This window comes from Cyprinodon variegatus, unplaced genomic scaffold, assembly GCF_000732505.1.
Source record: "Cyprinodon variegatus isolate N-32 unplaced genomic scaffold, C_variegatus-1.0 Scaffold486, whole genome shotgun sequence".
Classification (NCBI taxonomy): Eukaryota; Metazoa; Chordata; class Actinopteri; order Cyprinodontiformes; family Cyprinodontidae; genus Cyprinodon; species Cyprinodon variegatus.
Window position 1 is genome coordinate 449839 of NW_015150939.1, and position 16835 is coordinate 466673.

A 16835-nucleotide genomic window follows, 5' to 3' on the forward strand; every position below is an offset into this window, starting at 1 on the left:
ACCGGAACTTCTTGGCGCACTCGGCTTCCCTCTTATAGTCGCACTCCCAGCCCAGTTCTCTCTGCAGAACCTCCAAGCTGCTGTCTGCAAACAGACCTGCGGAAAAACAGAGCAAAGCTCAGCATGAAACAACAAACCAAAACAAATTCATTCACTCTTTTATTAAACAAGGAGCAACATGTGGAGCTGTAGGGAAAAACAGGACACATTTAAAAAGGATGCAAGTTATCAAAGAAAACCAGGTAAAAAAAAAAAAAAGCTGTTTCATTAAAGTATAAACTTCAACTTGCAAGATGGAAATCCTAACATTTCAACATTTGGTTCCCTCTCACTGCAAATAAAGGTGAAAACAGGCAAATAATTCCAGTTGTCTATTTTCCCCTTTTTTGCAGTTAGAGGGAACAGCACCACTGTGTGGTCAACTGGGATAGTGACAATAATTGAAAATCAAAAGATTAAAATGGAAATTCAAGAAGTCTTACTTGTCCTCATATTGCAATTTGGTTGCACAGCAAGAAGTTCTACAAAAACGTAACAACAATCGTTCAAATAATTGATAAATAATAATTAAAAAAAGCATGACAATCCCTTATACATCCACCCATCCATCCTCTTACACGCTTAATACCAAGCGGGGTCGCGAGGGGTGCTGGTGCCTATCTCCAGCTGTCTACGGGCGAGAGGCAGGGTACACCCTGGACAGGTCACCAGCCCAGGGCAGGTGACCTGTCTCTATGTTGCCGCAACCATTCACACACACCTAAAGAGAATCTAGAGAAGCCAATTAACCCAACAGTCTGTGGGACTGTGGGAGGAAGCCGGTGTACCCGGAGAGAAACCACACATGCTCAGGGAGAACATGCAAACTCCATGCAGAAAGACCCCGGGCCGGGAATCAAACCCGGAACCTTCTTGCTGCAAGGTAGCAGTGCTACCCACTGCTCCACTGAGCAGCCCTGGCAATCCATTACGTACGAGAGAAATGGCAGTACAAATAAATAAATGTTACAGCCTGTTAGTTCTGTATTTTGGCAGGATGTACCTCCTGCACTACTGGAACAAGCAGGAATATCTCTAAAAATATATTAAACGGTACTAAAAGAATTCAAAAGCTGTTTTCTTTTGCCATTAATATGACTTAATAAGAGCATTTACACTTGATAATGTAGCTCCTACTGAGCAAATATGTACTTTTGAAATACAGTTATAAGGAATAAAGAAAATGCAACAAAATGCATCAATTTCTAAAACTTTCTACATTCAATTATTATATTTTTTCATTACACTTCACTTGCTAAGCTAAAGCCAAGAAAATGAAGCTACTGTAATCGACAATCTACTGAATGGTTTAGATTTTTAGGTCTGTTGTAGTTATTCTCGCATTAAAGTCGGTTCAAATGACTAAACTTTAACTAACTTAACCATGTTGGGCCTTTTCTTATCCACTAACATCTAAATCTCTGCTGATTGAATCTATGCAGACCATTCTATAAACATTGAAAGGTTTAATTCAATACAATACAAACAGAACTATATATTTTTCTAATATTGCAAATAAAAATTGTTTATTTTAACTTAAAAAAAAATTCTGTACATATTTACCAAATTCTTTAATAATGATATCAAGTTAATTCTATTTAAGCATAAGATCTGAGCTTTTATATAATTTTTTTCCTTCTAAAAATACCAAAATCTTTCAAAAACACACACATTAACTAATATAAGAGTGGTGAGATGGTTGATGTTGGTTGAGGTTTGTTGTTTGTTGTTCCAGCAGCTAAAGCTAATGCTCTGCTAACGCTAAAACAGCATCCACCCTCATAGCTCGCTCTGCGATCTGCGATATTAAGCCTCCAGGCTCCGAAATGCTTTTATATTCGGATTAAAGCAACTGAAAATGAGTAAATGTTGGACTTTCTTTCTTTGTCATCAGCAAAATCCATCTGTCAGCCCATCTGGGATTCATTTTTCACCACTAAGGTCCAGCCCATCAGTGTTACGGCTGATTATCTCTACTTTAACAAGCATTTGTCTGAAATGTTATATTTATTTGGAAAATCATTTTTATTTTATGTTCTCATTGTTATTTTAAATTTTTATTACTTATTAGTTTCAGGTCATTCTTATATTCTCATTATATCCATTTATTTTCTGTAGTTTATNTGTTTGTTGTTCCAGCAGCTAAAGCTAATGCTCTGCTAACGCTAAAACAGCATCCACCCTCATAGCTCGCTCTGCGATCTGCGATATTAAGCCTCCAGGCTCCGAAATGCTTTTATATTCGGATTAAAGCAACTGAAAATGAGTAAATGTTGGACTTTCTTTCTTTGTCATCAGCAAAATCCATCTGTCAGCCCATCTGGGATTCATTTTTCACCACTAAGGTCCAGCCCATCAGTGTTACGGCTGATTATCTCTACTTTAACAAGCATTTGTCTGAAATGTTATATTTATTTGGAAAATCATTTTTATTTTATGTTCTCATTGTTATTTTAAATTTTTATTACTTATTAGTTTCAGGTCATTCTTATATTCTCATTATATCCATTTATTTTCTGTAGTTTATTATTTTTACTTGGTTTAACTTTACAAGCTTAATTAAAGGGTTTAACTTTGCTAACTTTTTAAAAGGTATAGTGGAGGATTTTTGCAAATTTTTGAAAAGACTCACACTCTCAACTTGTGTATCAGCTCAGACCTCTGACCAGGTGTTTTCAAAGTATCTGTATCAGAGCAACTGGCTGCACTACTACTGCTGGTGACCCAATCTCTAAGTTTTATTACTAGTGCTTACAGGGTGCTTTTTGCTGCAAAAAAAAAAAAAACAAATGCTAAGGCAACAAACTGCAAAAATGTTTAGGTTTAGGACTTTGAAGGTATAATTGAGGATTTTCGTGAATTTTTGAAAAGACCTGTCCTCTCCACTCAAAAAAAAATATATGCACATGCATGACCCTGTAGCCGCTCCTGAGAGGGACACCTATTTAACAGGTGTGAGAGCGTGCATGCACGAGCCCATTTCTCCTCGTGCACGCTCTGTTTAAAAGTGGCTGTTTGCATTACTGATACAAGCTTACTTTCCAAAAGAAGATTTGCAATTTTTCCACTATGTCAGACTCACCACCGGTGAGTGAAAATGGGGACGAGCACATAGGACGGCCTTATGTAAACATATCACCAGAATGACTGACAATTAAAAGGACCACTTATTTTGAGGAAACGATGAAAAGAACATCCTTCACTGTACCTTTAACTATTATCCTTGACATTTATTAGCAATTACTCATAAACTCACATCTAAAAAAATATTTTTAAATATATTTTCTTCAAGCTGCTGAAGAAATTGAGAGTCTAAAGAAGCCAAGACTTTACATGAATATAGTTGCTGTTATAAGAAAAGGCATTTTAGTGTGTAATCCCTGCAGAATGTGGAACTCTAAAAGACATAAATATGTGTTTTAAAATGGTTTTGTTCGTCTCGAAAAGCCCGGCTAAAGAAAATTAACTAAAAATAACCCCTTTCTGGGACATGAAGCACTACCGCTTCAAAGGCCAGTAAAAGAAAAACGCTCCAGTTATTAAAAAGTTGAAGGAAAATATTTAAAACAGTTTTAGCATAGGTGAAAAAAAAACTTTAATTAAAAATCTATAAAGGGAGTATTTGGGGAAATCTGAAAAATTGTTGATCATGACAAGAAAATATGATTTTTTTTTGTTGCACCATTTATTTCTATATCCTTTAATATTTTTCTTTTTAAAGCACCTGGGTGCCTCTTTAATAATCTGTAGTTATGAAAACCTGTTAAATGACATCCTGATTTAAGCACATCGCTTATGGACACATAAGAATTTCCTTTTAGCACTTTTTGAACCTTTTCCACTCTTACCTTAAATAATTGTTTCTGTTTCTGTTTTCTTAGGCTTCTATGCTGCACTGAACGCATCACTAAAGATTTATTGGGTTGTAGTGACGCTCGTACCTTCTGGAAGCGCTACGCTCATCCTCAGCACCGACATCAGGTTGTCTATGTCGCTTTGGATGCTCTCTGCTACTCCAGGGTACTGGGATGGATATGAGAAGAAAAAGGGCGTCTATAAGGTAAACAGAGGAGGGGAAACCGTTCCTGTGTGTGTGAACCGTTTTACCTGGATCTTCATAGCAATCTCTCTTCCGTCCTTCAGCACCCCATGATGCACCTGTCCAATTGACGCCGCAGCAAACGGCTTGTCTTCAAACGATGAGAGCTTCTCCCTCCATCCGGGGCCGAGTTCCTCCTCCAGGACTTTCTGCTCGGGCAAAAACACACAGTATGACTTTTTCTGAGATCCATCAGTCGCTGTAGACTTGCCCCCTAAGGCAGACGGGACTCACGTTCATTTGCCACGCGGGCATGAAGTCTGCGCTCTGCCGGACTCTCTCAAATATCTTCTGCAGCTGAGGGTTAATGAAGGAGTTGTCTACGACAAAGAAAATAGGAGATGTTGGAAAACGACTCTCAGTGAGGAACGTTTGAGCTGATGGTTACGGCGGCTACCTTGTATGCTCAGCATCTGGCCGATCTTCAGAGCGGCTCCCCGGACCTTACACAGCGTGTTGACGATTCTCTCAGCGTTGGCCTCCGACAGGAAGGGCGAGTCCATCAGGGCACTTACGTCTGCAGAAAACACATTGACAAAGACAAACAATACTGTGAGACATAATTAGAAAAATGTCAGAAAGCTGTGGCGCTAACAGAACTAAGCTCTGAAATCCTGCTACTGGATGCAAAACTAGCCAAACTCCTCAGAGCAGCTTCCCATTAATCATCTGAATCTCTAAAAATGTCCTTTAAAAAAAGAGAAGACGTATTTACCTCCTTTTTGTTTCCCTCCTAGAGACTGTTTGGCCACCTCTGCAATGGCACCAATACCCAGACCAACTGCCAGTCCTGCACCACAGAAGGAATCAATAAATAAATTATCTAAAAAGGTTTAGGAAAGCACTAATCTTTCTGTCTGAAGGGTTGATGCAGATTTCTTTACCGTTTGCAATGTTTTTTTAATTTCATTTTGTTATCGTTACCATTTGCAAACAGTTGCTCATAACATCCACAACAACTCATTAAAAAAAATCTCTATAAGAGTTACATCATTTGATTTCCCTTCAGGAACAATAAAGTATTTTTGAATTAAATTATTGGGAGGAAGAGCGGCACTTTGTCTATGAGAATAAAGATTATGATGTGAGTCACTGAGCAGACAGTGGGGCTGATCTTTAAATAAATCTAATAAGAAGCAAAACAAATATGTGAGGGAAAAAAAAGGTTAGGTGTTCTACGGATAGTTTCAAAGAGGCTGGGATGGACAAAAAAAAAAATAAGTTAAGGATGAATATAATATAACTTAAGTGTGTTTTACATAAATATCTCAGTGTCTAAACAATTGTAAAAAACAAAAACAAAAAAAACAAACTATTCTAGCTGCAAATTTCTGTTTTTTTGGTGCAATATCTACATCGGTGTATAGAGGCCCATTTCCAGCAACTATCACTCCAGTGTTCTAATGGTACAATGTGTTTGCTCATAGACTCAGAAGGCTAATTGATGATTAGAAAACCCTTGTGCAAACATGTTCACACATCTGAAAACAAGCTACTGTGGGTACTATTTAATGAAGATGCCAGTTGGGGACTTGTGAGGCGTCTGCTTCTCAAACTAGAGACTCTAAAGTACTCATCTTCTCGCTCAGTTGTGCAACGCGGCCTCCCACTTCTTTTTCTACTCTGGTTAGAGCCTGTTTGTGCTGTCCTCTGAAGGGAGTAGTACACACCGTTGTAGGAAATCTTTAATTTCTTATCAATTTCTCGCATGGAATAGCCTTCATTTCTAAGAACAAGAATAGACTGTCGAGTTTCAGATGAAAGTTCTCGTTTTCTGGCCATTTTGAGCGTTTAATTGACCCCACAAATGTGATGCTCCAGAAACTCAATCTGCTCAAAGGAAGGTCAGTTTTGTAGCTTCTGTAACGAGCTAAACTGTTTTCAGATGTGTTTTCTAATCATCAATTAGCCTTCTGAGCCAATGAGCAAACACATGGTACCATTAGAACACTGGAGTGATAGTTGCTGGAAATGGGCCTCTATACATCTATGTAGATATTGCACCCAAAACAAGACATTTGCAGCTGGAATAGACATTTACCACATCAGCAATGAATAGAGTGTATTTCTTTAAAGTTAAGACTAGTTTAAAGTTATCTTCATTGAAAAGTACAGAGCTTTCCCTTCAAAAATAAGGACATTTCAATGTGACCCCAAACTTTTGAACGGTAGAGTATATTAAGATTAAATATCATTCATAAAACCTTGAAAAGCAGACTCAGGCTACATTCACATTGCAGGGAAATGCCACCCCAATCCAATCATTTTGGCCCCGTTTGTGACTTTGCACAGTCCAGTTCCTCCCAACAAAGCCGATTTAAGCCCCATCAATATGTATCACTAAACCAGAACGAATCAGATAGTTACCAAAATGTCTGCAGTTTGAACAGTTAAGCTGAATTTTATCCATTTTTTTTATTTCCAGGGCTCCAACTGTCATCTACAGAAACATTTCTGTTTTATGTCAACAGTTCTGCTGTTTTTTTCTTACCTTCCATCTTTGTTAATAATGTGGTCATGACACCGTCAGCCACTTTTGCTCAAGAGCTTAATAATAATGATATGGAAAAATCAGAAACTTATATTGGAATTTTTTTAACAAAGCTTCATTGAACACATTTAGAGACAGACCTGTTGGTCATTACTTTTGTGAACAGAGATCTGATGCTGTACGCCTCTGTCGCTGTTCTTTCCAGGTCGTTTTGATGTGCTGAACCTTTCAGACTGAAGTCCGATAGCAGTAAAATTTAATTTATAGTATAAAAGGCCACAACAAAAACATCAGATTTCAGTTAAAATAATTTCTGGAATTGAGCAACAAGACCTGCTGTGTGAACGATTCTGTGCCAGCCTGCAAAGATGTCATTTCACCACTACGAATGCTGCTCTATTATTATTTCTGACAGCCCAATATGCCAATGTGTTGATTTTTTGGGGGAAGGGGATTAAAGAAAATGTTTAAAAATAAATAAATAAATAAATAACTGGGCTTCAATTTCAGGTTGGATTAATCGCTTTTCATCCTCCAACCAGTATTTTGCACTGTCTGGTCATAACAATATGATCCCCGTCTCCATCACGGCACACACGAAAGAGTTTGTGTGCACTATATTTTAATTTGCACATAAAAATTGAACTGCATAACATTTACATATCAGCATTGCTTGAGAAAATTTGTTTAGTACTAAAAGTACGGATGTCATGATCAAGAATTCAATCTTCAAATATGAATCGTTTTTCAACTTAATAGTATGTTGATTTGTTTATGCAAACACCTTCTTGATATTGTAATGGAAATTCAGAAAAGGGAAACGAAGAGCAAATTACTTTTTCATTCTTTTCTATGAACTTGACATAAACTATAAAATAACACCAAAGAAGTTAAACTCACCACCAAAATTAACGAGGCGGCTGATTCTGGTGGAAGGAACCTTCCTCTCTTTGGCACGCTCACTCAGCTAAAGAAGGCGGGGAAAACAAGTCATCAAATGATGTAATTGTGGTTAAAAAAGCAACAATGCAGGACCAACAAGTAAATATCCATCTATATAAATACCGATGTAAACACCCCTGTGCAATAACCCTGCATAATGACCCTACTATAAAAAAAGGCTGTCATATGTGGACTCACTGTATATACTGTATATATCCCATGCACCTTTTTCTTCCTTTGGCACCTTCTTCTCTTTTTGACAATTTGAGCAGATGTAAAAAAGTAAATTTCTCCACTTTGAGATCAATAAAGTCAATCAATCCATCAACATGCAGAAATGCAAACACGGTTCTATCGAATAAAACTGTACATCTAACATTATGAATAGAATTTAATGACAGCCGTACCGACATCTAGGTTTAAATACCCGCCCCGTAATAGGAGCATTTTATTGTCTTTTATTGACACATAAAGAGCAGCACAACGTGAAAGTAATCTACAGTTTCGGCAGTTATAAACTAACCTTCTGTCTGACTGGTTTAACCATGGCCTGCTTAGCCTCCCTGGCTTTCTTTATGTCCTCTGGAGTCAGTTTGGCCACAACTGTGTCATGGATAGACCTGCTCTGGCAGTAGAAGAGCTGACGGCTGTGGACGGTGTGCAGAAAGCGGGCGTTCTGTCCTGGCCAGCCTGTCCCACCTTGAGCAGAGCCTGGATCAGGAAGCAAACATCAGAGTTGACAGGACAGAAACATGAAGGGGATTAACTTTTATTCCCCTGCTTGTTCAGCTGTAGGATTTCAGACTGAAAAAGGGGATCCAGTTTTCAAATATCGATTAGGAAGGAGCATGCTGCACTAAACATGCACCTGCAACACCAGCATGACATTTAAAAGGAGCGTCGAGGAGTTTAGGTTTAGACACAGACACTCTGCCTCAATAAAAACACACAAAGAAATTTCAGAACTAACAACCCCACTGGCAGCAGGAGAAAAACCACTGGAAGAAGACCTCTAGGAGGCCCAGTGCCACACAAATTTAGCAAATAAATCTGAAATACAGCTGAAAACATAAGAACGGAGAGGAGGAAATGTGCCCTGTGGTTTGTGGATTTCCAGAGTTGGATATCTACTCAAGAGATGGGGCGGTCAGTTTTATATTTAATGGTTAATACAGGGAACACTTGTTTCATGCAAAGAGTTTGACAGCAATAATAATAAAAAAGACAGATTGAGACTAATTTTAAAACAAGCAGGTACATGTTTTCTCAATAAATATGGGATTTAAATTGTTAGGAACCTTTTTGTTTATTCCCTCATTGTTTGGGGTGATAATACCTGTGTGCATCCCTGCAGTTGGTCCTGCTCCTCCTGGGCTTTGCTCTGCAGTTCCAGGCGGGAACTCGGATCCCACAGCCCATTTGGCTGCCTCGTCCGGATCCACATTCTCCCAGCCCTCTGCGTCCGGAAAGACGTCCTCTTTTATAGACTAAAGCGAACACAAAAAATATAACAGACAGCATTTAGTCAAACGGTGGCAGTAAGGGATGGGACTGTTTGCCAGCTCGCTTAACGATTCTCTTATCGATTCCAGGCAGCACCAAGGCCTATAGGGCTCTGGGCGGCATGACTTGCATCACATTTTTTAAGCAAGTTACGCACACAGCATTCAGTAAGCACTTACGATGTGACCAGCGTTAGTCAAGAAAAGCGAAACAAGCAAAATGGCAGCCCATTGGGTACAGCAATCGAAAGTTTTGCTTAATTTAAAGGAAGAGAAAGATGGCAACAAAGCGCTTTGCAATCATTGCAAAGTGGAAATTACATTCACGGGAGGAAATACATCCAACATAATGCCATGTTTTCGAATCTTCCGGACAGAAGCTAAAGTTACGACCAGCATGGAAGGTAACTCTGGTGTTAAGTAGCTAGTTTTATATAAATGGTTGTGCTTAATGTGGTTCCTAGTAAATCCTATGCCATTTCTGGAAATAAACCAGTTTCCTACCTCTCTTTGGGGTTATTAAGGGAGTGTGCTAATCCAGCCCTTCATTGGTAGCATGTTTAATTAGAACTATTGGTAGCTGGAATTCTTACAGGATTCTAGCCAATGGCGTAACGACACAACAGGCCCGTAAGCAACATTATCTGGGTGGGCCCCGTATGAAGTACAACATGTGATAAAGGTTCAGGATATGGTGACAGTTCCATAAAATGAGCCAAGAAGATACAATTATGCAATTCTCAGTAGTATATGATCACACATACACACACACGGAAAAATAGTGACAGCGCACCTTGAATGGAACCATTGGTGACAGCGCACCACCACATGTTACAGATATCCTACGTTCCAAAAACTGCTTTAAAATTAGTCTTATAGGGCTACCTTCAGCTTCACAGCCCCCCTCCTCATCCAGACTCTGTCCATTCATCTCCTGGTCGCAATCTTCACTCACTGTAGCAGCAACGTCCATCTCTCCCTCTTCGATTCTTTGAAAGAACATGTTTGTTTTGGGAAGTTTTTTTCCATTCTTCCAGCAGCTCTTCTTTCCTTTTTCTTTTCTGGAATCCGCTAAAGTACCTCTTTTTGGTATCCATTGTCGCTAACAATATGTNATACGTCACGCACTCCGTTGCTCTTATTGGTTGTAGGTCTATCCAATTGAGTGCAGAGGCATTTTTTTTCCTGGTTCGTTTGAAACACGCCCCATAATCACAGCTCTATGGAGCAGTATCAGACTCATATTCTGACTAGAATTGACAAGAACTACGTCAGGCTAGGTTATTAAGGGACTGTGTTAATCCAGCCCTTCATTGGTAGCATGTTTAATTAAAACTAATGGTAGCTGGAATTTTTACATGATTCTAGCCAATGGTGAAACGACACAACAGGCCCATAAGCAACATTATCTGGGTGGGCCCCGTATGAAGTACAACATGTGATAAAGGTTCAGGATACGGTGACAGTTCCATAAAATCGGCCAAGAAGATACAATTATGAAATTCTCAGTAGTATATGATCACACATCACACACGGAAAAATAGTGACAGCGCACCTTGAATGGAACTACTGGTGAAAGCGCACCACCACATGTTACAGAAATCCCAAGTTCCAAAAACTGCTGTAAAATGAGGCAGTTTAGGGCTACCTTCAGCTTCACAGCCCCTCCTCACCCAGACTCCTCTCCATTCATCTCCTGGTCGCAATCTTTTCTCACTGTAGCAACAACGTCCATCTCTCCCTCTTTGGTTCTTTGAAAGAACGTCTTTATATTGGGAAGTTTTTTCCATTCTTCCAGCAGCTCTTCTTTCCTTTTTCTTTTCTGGAATCCGCTAAAGTACCTCTTTTTGGTATCCATTGTCGCTAACAATATGTACGTAACGGTTATGGTTTTAATCTACGCTCTGGGTTACAAGGAATTCCAAGGCATAATGTAAAAAAATTAAATACTCAAATACTTCATTCTTTTAAGATCTTTATTGCGGTTTGAAACATATCATATGAGTGTATTTTTTTTACCAACCGTCTAATAAACTATACACAGTTAATAACATAGTAATTAAAAGTACCACTGTCTGCTTTGCTATTGGTGTCGTGTTTAAACGGTGCAGCATCATGTTAAAATCTGGCATGTGTTCTGGTATAAATAAGGTCACCTTAGTATCAGGTGGTTTCAAGAGGAATTTTTCGCACCATTATATCTGCAAAGAGACGTCCTAGTCTACAATTGCATAGGGGGCCAACCAGGTGTCAATGATGAGGCCCCCAAAAGGTAGGGGGCCCCGTAAGCAAATGCATTCTCTGCTTACTGATATTTATGCCATTTATTCTAGCCATTGCAATGCAGTTGCTCTGCAGTTCAGGGAGTGAGAGAAAGGTGACGCTCGTTCATCGAAATTAGAGGGAGATGAGTTTATATCCTGAAATTGTACAGTAATGCTTTTTCGTCAAAAAGATTAGATTAGATTCCATTAGATTTAGATGACTGTGACGAGACGGGTAGCCTGGCTGGCTCAGAGAATGACAGCTCCTGTTTACTGCCTTGTGTTTCCGCAGAGGCAGGCAGTAATAGAATGTCCCAGGCGAAGGTAGATGAATGTCACAGTGCACTTACCAAGTTCATTGTTTCACAGAATCGATAAAGGAATCGGAATCGTGAAAATCTTATCAATTCCCAACCCTAGTGGCAGCAGAGGGGGAAACCTTTATTGGCTCCACTGTCATTAACAGCTAATTACACTCACCTCATTGGTGCTGCCCATAAAGGTGGCCACCAGCCCTTCGGCTACATCCTGAGCAGCTTTGACTCCTGCTCCCACTGAAGAGGTGCAGGCCATCAATCTGAGCTGCTCCCCTTGGGTCGTGATAAGGGCAGAACCCACTTTACCAGCCCCACGCAGGACCTGCAGGACCTCTGACATCATCACTTCAGAGGCAGAAAGATACAAATGAAACATGTTGAGATGTTTGCAAATAACCAAACAGATCAGAAACAAACCTTTACTCAACATAAACTAGACTGGGACTAAAAAAAAAATCGTTTGATAGTTAAAATGAGAGGCCGCTGGCATAAATATGTAAGCCCCTGTGGCAGATTTAACCTTGGAATAATCCGAATAAACAAGCTAATAGACGTGAGTCAGAAGGAACCACGTGTTATATCATATTAGGTGATACATATTTGACTGTGAACAGAAATAAATTAAACTTTCAGGAGAATAACAAGCTCTCAGCTCGATTATTAGCTTCTACAGGAGCTCAAGTCAACCTGCAGAGCTAAAAGATGCTAAAAACGATAAGCTAACGGCTACAAACGTTAATCCAAAAAAAAAAAAAACCTACTTAAAATACTGCAACCATTACGCCCTGCTTGCGACTTACTTTTATTGAATATTATCGTTATCCAGTCTTTTCTCGGTAGTTGCCCTTTCAGCAGCTCTATGAGGTCTGTTTTACAACGACACACAACACCAGGAAGTAAAACGTTCAGAGGTTGACCTATTGTCCAATCATATTACTTAGAGGCGGGGTTTTGATATTTAAAGGAGACGAGTACTTTGTTTTGACCAATGGCAGCTGAAGATAGCGGATGATCGAATTGCAGCTGGAATAAACTGACCAATCAGATTTATGTAAAGGCGGGTCAAAGTGGGAAGAAACATCCAGTGAGGTTGGTGTTCTAATTTCGGGGGGAGGGGCCTCTATGCACGTGCTGCAAGGTGCAGTTACCAAACTGAGAGACGCTCAGGTTGTTTTTCAGGACGGTTCATAATGTCACCATTATATGCTCCTTTATGATCTACCACAAATTTACGTTTCTTTCGTTTTTCTGAACATTTTGTTCATGGTAGCATGCAGAGGGTTAAACAAACTATATTTTATATAGCATGGCATTTAGAGTAAATTTTGTTCCAAGTAAGAAAAACCTCCCTTTCACTGTATATTGAATAAGGTATAAGGAAACCAAAAGGGATGTTGCTTCTCTGAGATATAAACAGATAAATGTAAAAAAAAAAAAAAAAGATTAAAAATTAGGCCTAGAGGTACATAAACGCCACAAATAGATACATTACACAAATTAGTGCAATAACATTTCTAAAATCTAAATTGCTAAAATACCATGATTTAATAGAATACCAAATTGCAGTATTCATGTTCAAAGTAAGACATAACCTATTGCCTGGGAATATACAAATTATGTTCTCTGAAAGGGAGGGAGGGTACGATTTAAGGGGAAGGGGAAATTTTAAGACTAATAGATGTAGAACAACAAGGGAAAGATTATGTTTATCAATTTGCGGAGTTAAATTGTGGAACAAACTAAATGAGAACCTAAAACAATGCCCAAACATATTTCTTTTCAAAATAATGTACAAAGAAATTATTTTCAAAAGGTATAGAGAAGCATTGTAGAAAGTTTTGTTTGTGTTTTTTGTTTTGTTTATTTGTATATATGTATGAAGGTATATGTGTATACATATTTATGTATGTATATGTGTAGGTAGGTATTTATATGGATATATATAGCAACATAATTATAAATATTGTAAATTGAAGAAATACAAGAATTAAAGGGGTAGGAGCACAGAAGTTTTACTTCTTCCTACTCCTTTTCGCACGTAATAGAGGTATATTAACTCAGGAAAGAAGGGTACCTTGTTTGTTGTTTTTCTCTCCAATGTTTTTAAACATTGTTTTATTGTTTTTTTGTTTTCTCTTGCATGTTCGAAATAAAGGATCCAATCCAATCCAACATGAAGTAGATCATTTTAAAAACAGTTGAGCATTTAAACAACCTGAGATCGAAGGTTGCACAGCAGTCATGATGTTTCCTGAAGGTATCAGTTAAAAATTTTAATTTTAAAGGTGTGAGGATTTTTCATGTAGAGCCTCTGAAAAAGATCCTCGACAGACGATTTAGATCCAGTGACCCTCTTGCTGCAGGGCCTTCTGAACTACACTGCTAAAAAAAATGAAGGGAACACATGCAACACAATATAACTACAGTTACATCAAAGTTCTGTGAAATATAACTGCCCACTTAGTAATAAAGACTAATTGACAATCAATTTCATGCTGTTGTGTTGAGGTGGGGACCACAGATCACTTCTATGCTCTCTGGCTGATGTTTTGGTCACTTTATAGAGTTAGTGGTTCTTTCACGGTTGTGGTAGCATGAGACAGACTCTACAACCCAAACAAGTGGCTTGTTACATCTATCTAACAGAGGAATACGATTATTTTATCGTTTTAATGATTTACTTTGGGGGGATTGGTATGATTTTTTTTTGTGCATGTTGTATTTTGTAAATTTTCTTCTTTATGGGTTTAATGTTTTATTTCATTGGTACCAGATGGTAGAATCACAGTTATAAAGCAACCACATCAAGTAGAAAACCCTGCTCAGGGCATTAGTTGCCATGGTAATGCTGACTGGTTACATTTTGTTTTATAGTTTTGGTTGTAAAACAATGGTAAAGGTTTGTCTTGAAGGTTTTATCTTTGTTTTTTTATTGTATTTAATAATTGCCTGAAGAAATTTTAAATCTAATGCAAATATCCATACATAGATGCCTTTTTTTTTTCTTTTCGTTGCTTTAAAGACAAAATCACGGAACACAGTATGTGTTTTGGATGCATTAAATGAAATCACAACATAGAGATTAATACATAATCATAAAGTGGAAGGGAACTTATACTTAGCTCTGAAATATTTTCATACATAAATGCAGAAGTTCATTTTTCCCCAACAGAAACTGACCATTGAACCAGTGGTGAGAGCATAGGGCAGGGGCAGAAAAAATAGACACATATAACGTGTTCTCACCACTGCAGTGGACACTTTAGCTCCCGAGAGGACACTCTAGCACAGCTTTGGCTTCCAAAAGGGCATTTTAGGGGGTATCTTTAGTTTCCAATAGGGCACTTTAGCAAGTGTTTTGGAACTAAAGATTAACACAAACCTCCAAAAAAAAAAAATAAATAAATAAAACTAGGACAAAAGTGCATTGTTTAGTATATATGAGTCACAAATGCAATGTTGCAAACTGCTGATCAAACAGACGGAAACTGTGATCCTTTTAGTAAGTCTAAAGCTTAAAGCTGACTGTAAGGTCTATATAATTGTTTTAGTAAATTGTCTGGGTAAAATATTAAATAGTTCCAACGGTTGAACCAGAAACAGTTCCCTCTGTCACGTCATCGTAATAAATTGATTTAGAATTACTCTGCAAAATCTGATCAAATCAAGAAGAAATATTTCTCAAATCAGGCCTTTAATTTGAGCAGGTAGATAAGATGTTCTTTCATACAAATGAGTCTTTCCGCTCCTAAAATAAGATAATTAGATGTTATGCACTTGAGAATAAGATAATGGAGATGTTTTTTCAATTATTTAAATATAAAACATTTTATTCCATCTGCAAATTGTCTTAAATCAAGAGAAATACAATAAAGAAATAAATCAAGTGTTGGCTTAGTGGCTAGAGCAGTGCGCTTGTGCTCTGAGAAGGTTACAAGTACCGGTAGCTGGTTTGTTTGACAAAGCCTGCACTCGGGGTCCCTGAGCAACACCCTTATTTCCGCACTGCTCCCTGGGTGCCGCACAATGGCAGCCCTCCACTGCCCAAGGGGATGGGTTAAATGCAGAGGTAGATTTCTCTAATTTAAGATCAATAAAGTTCAGTTATTATTATTACACCCACTTTAAGAAAAATTGACAAATGCATACTTAGTTTCTTTTTTCAGTACAGATCTACAGTTGGCCCCAGTCTAGAACCACCCATGCCGCCAGAGACTGCTAAAGATTGGATCCTGGAAGTTATTCCTTTGAACAGGGCAGCAACACCTAAATAAACACCTGTAGTTACGATGGAACTGAACCTCTTTGTCAACTTGGTCAGATTTAGCACCTGTTCAAAATGAATCCAAAGCTTGATGAGGCATTTAATGTTCAATTGGGCTCTACAAATGCTCTATCTCCTTGGCTGTGTTGCCAAGGAGATAGAGCCAGTCTCTAGATGTGCCTGCCTGCTTTTAACAAAATCCAAAAGACTTGGTGGTTCAACAAAGCTGCAAGCCCAACCTTTCCAGAGTGTATTAGTCAAAGCCTTTAAAACTGATCTATTATTGTTCATCCACTACACAGTTATGCACTGTTTTCTGTGTGTTTTCACCCCAAAAAAGCCCCTATAAAATGACTAAATATCTTTGCAAGATATAAGGTTGCAGCAAACAGTGACAGGAAGTTTGGTCATGAAGTGGTTTGGGTGCCCTCTGCTGGACAGATATCAGGATTCTGTTTTCTGTCCAGCTCTTTTTGTGCAGCAGCTGTTCAAAGCATACCTACCACTTTGCATCTATTTATTATCCTGTAACAAACCAAATATAGAATCAATGAGTAGCTGAACAGATATAGGTGATATAACTCGCAGCTATGCTGAAAGACTGCTTTTCACAAGCTGGAAAGCAGCAGGTGTTTAAATATTTCTGAGGAAATCTAATGAAACATTAATGACCTTTGCTGTCTGTTTGTGTGCCTGATGTAGGACACAATGTGTACAAAAACTGAAACAGGAGAAACGTAGCTCAACACTAGTGGTTTCAGTGGCAGAAGGAAATTAGGGAGCCGGGTCACATTTCAGTGCAATGAAGGAACAGGTTTGAAAAAAGTATCCTTATCCCAGTAAAACAATGATTTAAAAACGTTTATGTCATCTATCAAAGTTCTTACTCAATTTAAAAAAAGGATGTTAATAAAAGA

At 38.4% G+C, this 16835-nt stretch overlaps 1 protein-coding gene across 1 annotated transcript in view; it reads right to left on the reverse strand.

Moving 5' to 3' along the window:
* Window positions 1-12574, reverse strand: part of LOC107094493 (aarF domain-containing protein kinase 4-like) — a 26077-nt gene extending 13503 nt beyond the window's left edge. Inside the window, exons 1-11 of the mRNA XM_015390117.1 lie at window positions 12455-12574; window positions 11818-11999; window positions 8908-9058; window positions 8095-8282; window positions 7530-7596; window positions 4854-4928; window positions 4536-4655; window positions 4373-4458; window positions 4147-4287; window positions 3981-4062; window positions 30-96 (exon numbers count right to left, since the gene is read on the reverse strand). Coding sequence (XP_015245603.1) covers window positions 30-96; window positions 3981-4062; window positions 4147-4287; window positions 4373-4458; window positions 4536-4655; window positions 4854-4928; window positions 7530-7596; window positions 8095-8282; window positions 8908-9058; window positions 11818-11999; window position 12455 — 1160 coding nt within the window. The 5' untranslated portion in view covers window positions 12456-12574. The remainder of the gene's footprint in view (window positions 1-29; window positions 97-3980; window positions 4063-4146; window positions 4288-4372; window positions 4459-4535; window positions 4656-4853; window positions 4929-7529; window positions 7597-8094; window positions 8283-8907; window positions 9059-11817; window positions 12000-12454) is intronic.
* Between the last annotated feature and the right edge of the window lie 4261 nt (window positions 12575-16835).